The sequence below is a fragment of the Atractosteus spatula genome, chromosome 12 (genome assembly GCF_055471065.1).
Source record: "Atractosteus spatula isolate fAtrSpa1 chromosome 12, fAtrSpa1.hap1, whole genome shotgun sequence".
Classification (NCBI taxonomy): domain Eukaryota; kingdom Metazoa; phylum Chordata; class Actinopteri; order Semionotiformes; family Lepisosteidae; genus Atractosteus; species Atractosteus spatula.
This window is the reverse complement of record NC_142717.1, coordinates 35,883,785-35,889,784: the sequence shown is the minus strand read 5'-3', so window position 1 is coordinate 35,889,784 and position 6,000 is coordinate 35,883,785. Positions and strand designations below refer to the sequence as shown.

The following is a 6,000-nucleotide window of genomic DNA, read 5'->3' as shown; positions in this document are numbered from 1 at the left end:
CCTTTTGAAGTGTCTGTCCATTGCAAGTGATGCTCTAGCCTCATAATTATTCCTGAAAGACCTTTCCGGTGATGCTCTAGCCTTCATTTATATGTGTAAATAGACTTTTGCTGAAATTAAAAACAAACACTTCTTGAAAAAGAATAGCCTTCACCTGTGATAATTACTAACATAAACTTGACAGACATAAGCTATAAAATCACCCACAGCTGTAATCAAAATGATTCAGATCACCACAGCAACAGTTATCAGCAGCTTTTTATTTTTAATTTCCAAAATGAAAAGGAAACAATGTTTAATCAATTGAGCCTAATAAAACAACCGGAATGAAACATTTCATTTTGCAAAATGTGGTTTGATACATTCCCACATTTTCATTGTTCTGATTATAAGAACAGCGTCAAAACACAAACTTCTGTCATGAGCAAGCTAGTCTGGCTTCATAAATGTAAATGCTTTACACATGTAAAATGATTGTAGTCCCTTTTTAGAAGCAATGTATTTTGTTACAAATTCTACAAAAAAGTAACACTGGCAGATGAACAATGTAGAAAAACTAGATTTTCATTTTAGATTGTCCAGCAGAAAATTCACCATTGATTGTCAGTAAATAGCTTCAAGTCTTTCATAAGAAAAACAAATGCAGGTTCATTTTTAGAACTCTTTGTTCCACTGCAAAATTGGCTCCCAGGTGTCTGAAGGGTAGTGAAAGAGGTTCAAACCACTCAAGAGATGACCCTGTGACTGAAAGGGGTAAACATGAACATTTCTTACACTTCACCAAGTTAGGAGAATTTTTTGTTGGATTTTATCAGGTTAGCAAAAACTTGGGAGTAAATACAAAAAACCTTTAAAAGATACATAATAAGTGTTAAATAAGGTTAATTGTAATTAGTAAGTGGTGCACAAGATTAATAATCATTAAAAAAACAGTATTAAGGCATTCATTAGACATTTGTACCTGTATAGAGCTGAGCAAAGCAAACATAAATAAGCACCACTTACTCTTCTAAGGCTGTTTCTGCTGTATCAGTTCTTTTATCAACATAACTTTACCAAAGCTTATTTTCTTCTAGATAAAAGTCCATTTTTCAGTACACTTATTTTCAGCAGCTTGCACTACTTAGTCTCAGCCTTGTCAGAAAGAAACAAGACCAACCTCAGAATATGTATTTATCACTGAATTGAAAATTCTCTTGATAAGATTGTATATGGTTTTAGCTTTGATGGAAAGCAAACACTTACTGATTTGCCTTTCAGACTCCTCAGTATTCACATTGTTTGGCCATAAGCTGTATACGTTCATATGTTTAATCAAATGTTATTCTTCAATGATAAAAACAGAAATGCAATATAAAATGCTTTTCAAAAACTACCGCTTTGCAAACACCACTTTCCATTAATATCTTCCATATATATTCATAAGATATATTAACACATTTGTAGACTTAACTTATTTTGTGTGTACAGAGACATAGAATTAGAGGTGGTGAACTTTTTTTTATCACACAATATAACTCTTTCTTTCTAACATAACAACCATATGTTTTGTTTTTTATACCTAAATGATAATCAAGCATTCTGGCTAAAAGTTACACTGTTTTTAACAGTGTTAAAGAAAATTTTATTTTTCACAGTAAAGAAAATCAATATTCTTTTACACTATAAGTATATACAGTATAAGCAGAAGCTTAATGCAAGACATGTTTTTATCATTAAGCCTAGCTTTTTAGGTTAGAATATTTCTATTTTAATTTTAGAGACTGCTTGTCTAATTATTTAACACTAAGCATACACTAGTACTTGCTAATGATTGCTTTTGTTGTAAGTGCTCTATTGTGGTTGTAAGTTGTATCCCTCCCTACATATAAAGAACATAAACAAACAATATTTATAAGGTTAGATGCCCTATTCAAACAACTTGTAAGAGGACCTGGGGAAGGGTCATTCATAACCAGTATTTTCGGAACGGAATATACTTGATATAGACCTGAGCAAAATGGCCGCCAAGGAGAACCAGCTGACCCGCTTTTGGAAAAGGCCTATTCAGGTGGTTTACGGACTTTGGAACTTGGATAGTTTAAGGACAGAGAAAACAGATTACGGACTGGGATCAGAAAATAAACGGACAAGAGTAATGGAGAAGAACAGTGTGGTGTGCGTAACATCTCTTTTACATCAATTTTTCCCCCGGTGACACCACAAACTGTACTGTAAAAATTATGCAATCAGAATCGGAGAGAATATATTCTTCCAGAAAGAGAGCAGATTCCCATATATTTATATGCACAAGTACTCAAGATTTAATTCTGATTTTTCCAAAGAAGAGCCATATCCTTAACTGACAGGTTAAACAAAAATGAACATTTTAGTCTTTGACACAGAAGACTGTAAGGGAATTAAATTCAAGTATTCAAACTCCTTGAAGGTATAAAACAAAAATAAAGTCAACCGATGTCTTCAGGATCAACTAAATGGAGACCTTGGATAAGATGTTAAGTGCATTTTCTTAGGTTCTTACCTATGCTCTTTTACTGTTTACTTATGATGTCCATGGCAGTGACTATGGGTCCCTTCTATACAAATCAAATTTCATTGATCTACTGGACAGTGTGAATAGGCTAACTTCACAAGCCACCTATATTTGTATTTTATCTCTGGGAGTTTGTCAGATCGATAACCTTAACCTTATTGACCTTTATAGTAAATGGAATTAAAAAAAGGTCAGCTCACACTGTCTGTTAAGAACTACAGTATAACCCTTGATAACAAAACAAACCTATGTCCAGTGAACTCAATCTAATAGACAAAGCAACTGAATCACACTAGCAGAGTAAACCACAAACTCTATTGGGATCCACTCCCAGTATTTATATTTTAATTTGCTTTTTCTCCCAGATTCATAATTCTTCAGTAGTGTAAGCCAGACTTGAGATGAAGGTTTGCTAAAGACTCACACATTCCTCCATTTATTCTCAGCTTTCTTTTGACTATGACAGTAGTGCTTAGTGTGCTGAAAAAAGAAATTCACCTTCAGTGATCTGATTTACTTCATTAGTAAGAAGTAGTAAATGAGTCCACTTAGTGGAGATCCCTGTGTAAAAGTGATAGGAATCACTGATGCTTACTGTTTTGTGTACCCAGACATAATGTACAGCAAGCATTTTTCAGTATGACCACTCTCTTCAGCCATGCATTACTCCAATTTACTCTCTTCAGCCATGCATTACTCTGGTTTTTAAAATGGTACTAATAGAAACTCTTTAGTTAGTGCTACTCACAAAAAACACATTTTTGTATTAGAATAGTAAGATAAGATATTGTACTTTTAAAGTGTTGATAATAGTAGCACTCTGTGAAAGCTTTGTGTAAAGCAATTACACATACATTTTACATACAGGATTTGAAATGTTCATCCATAATTCTATGACCAATAACTAATGAGAGAGAGGAGATATACTTTTATATCTTGTGAACAGCGCCCTCATTACATTACTTTGTAATGCTTTAAGAAACATTTTATCTATATATCTGTGCTCTATACTTAATGTATCTGGCATACGATTTGTACTGTATGTATAACCTCATATTAATACCTTTTTCAAAGGGAGGACATTACACTTCACCTGGCCTTAAAAATCATTGAAAGGTAGACTGTATGGTATGTAGTCATATTAAAATATTTTGTTCCCTCTGAATACGTTTGAGGATTACTCTACAAGAAAACTGCATTGGAGCTTTCAATGCTAAGTATTATCCAGAGGTAATTTAGCTTGGTAGGTCTGTGTTTCTTTGGTTCTTCAGATTCTCTCTGAAGTAGGAGGCAGCCCTCACTTCCCGTTTCAGTAAGCAACTTCCTCCATGACTTCCATAACAACGGTTCGTGGGCCAGTCAGAATGAGGTTGCTGACTGTCCTGTAATCCAAGGAAAGAACGTTTAGTCCGTTGACAGAGACCACAAATTGGCAAACCTAGAAAAAGAGAACAAAGAAAGACTTTAGAAAACAGAAGAAACAAGGGCGCTGTGTCTACTGTCACTGCTTGAACTGATCTGATAAGATGCTTGTATAACAATTCCTCTTAAAGGAAAGAATTACATCATAAAGAAAAAATCTCAAAATGATGTTTAGTTTATACAATCCTGATGGCCTTCACGTCTAACACACAACTTAGAGTGCATCCTTAATGCACAATGAAAACTACTATTTAAAAAAAAACAACATCATATGAAGTATATGACTAGACCCTCATTAAAAAAGAGAACAAGTGTCGAGTGATACTGTAGCATACAAACATGTTAGCTTCAGAGAATGCTGTGAGGCACAATCGGAACTTTGCATTCACTTTCATATAGAAACACTAATGTCCACTGGAATATTCAACATTTTGTGGTATTTCCAGTACGGTATAACAGTAATGTTTTTATACACTACATTAGTTACAATGTTGGATTGAGTTCCAAAACTGACACTTGACTAGACACTGGAATCAGATTTCACATAGTAGTCATATAGTTTACATTACATATCACCTTTAAATACAATCATTTCAAAGAGCTACCTCATAAGAGACAGTTACAGGTTCACCATTTCAGGGCAAAGAGCTATTGTTCCTAGTCCATAAAGGTTTGGGAGATTACATGAATATCATGACAGAGAACACATACTCTAAAAAACAACTATATTGTCCTTCTGCATTGTTTTTTGAAGCCCTGGTCTGTTCTGGCCTTCTTATGCTGAACGATTTATTTAAAACATCACTTTATTTGCTAGAAAGCAATAAACCAAATGTGTAATGAATCACGTAAGAAAAAAAATAAGAAGAAAGAATGTACTTTATAAAAATGATTTTACAAAATTTACAAAATCTATTATAATAACTGGATTAACTAATAACAAACATTATATAAATGGATATCAAAATGGCTAAGAGAAAGAAAGGAATGTTTCAATAGAGGCAAAAATACATACTGAAAGGTTTCTTCAGTACTGTGCCAGGAAAAGAATAGTAAAAGATGAAGCAAAGTGTCTCAGGAAAAACTTAGGAAAATTTTCAAGTGTTACAGGTATTACAAGCACTTAAAATAAACAAATATCTGGGTCCTAATGGTAGTGTAACGGTTGGACTTCATGAAACAAGATATTTTGAACAGAGTAATACTGATTCCCCTCAAAACTGGGAACATAGCATCCATTCAAAACATGCATAAAAACCAAACCAAATAATTATATATCAGTCTTATTTCCTTAACTTTAAAGTATTGAAGTAATAACTGGAATTAAAAAAGAGGATGAATTGTATAGTCATAAGATTCTAGGAGATTTTCAACATGGATTCAGAAAAGAGGGGACTTGGTTACCTAATTTGTTAAAGGGGAACTGCAACGCTATGTTTATATTTTGGGGTTAGAAAGAATCTGTATTAATCAGTGCATTTCAAACCACAATGAAAGCATAATATACACAGTAACATGTAACACCTCCAATTTACATTACAAAATAGATTATATTTCCAGGTATGTGCAGCGCCATGTTCTGTGATAGAGAACAAGGCAATCAAATGTCTGGTGAGGTGAAGCAGTCCTATGACATTTTAAACAAGCAGGCTTGTGAATACATCTCTTTTTATCCAATATAAATATTGCTCTCGACCTCAAGACGGTTTTGCCAACAAATACAACTTGCTTGTTAACGCTGCATGCAGATCAATTTGGAACATTTCTGCAGGGAAATGTCTGATACAAAACCTGTACTTATTCGCTTGTACATCACATTACATTAGTCATTACAGTGACTAGTGAGCAGGAAGGGCTGCTTCAAGTCGCATGTTGTGCAAACTCCAGGGGTTTGCGACAGCATGGCAACCATACAGTACTTTCACAAAGTACACAATCTTTTGCTTAATTCGGAATTTGAAAAATTTTGCGATATCGTCAATTAATTTATTTTGTTACCAAGACTCAATAACTGGTCCAAAAAATTGTGACTGCAGTTCCCTTTT

General features: G+C 33.9%; 1 protein-coding gene across 4 annotated transcripts in view; it reads right to left on the bottom strand.

The window, feature by feature from the left end:
• Positions 1-245: 245 nt before the first annotated feature.
• deptor (DEP domain containing MTOR interacting protein) overlaps positions 246-6,000 on the bottom strand; it is a 51,218-nt gene continuing 45,463 nt past the window's right edge. For 3 of the 4 annotated variants that reach the window (XM_088928737.1, XM_088928733.1, XM_088928736.1), the window contains exon 10: positions 246-3,915. In XM_088928737.1, the coding sequence (XP_088784863.1) occupies positions 3,769-3,915 (147 nt within the window). In that variant the 3' untranslated portion in view covers positions 246-3,768. Of the gene's footprint in view, positions 3,972-6,000 lie in introns of all 4 variants that reach the window. The other variant, XM_088928735.1, reaches the window with a different exon arrangement.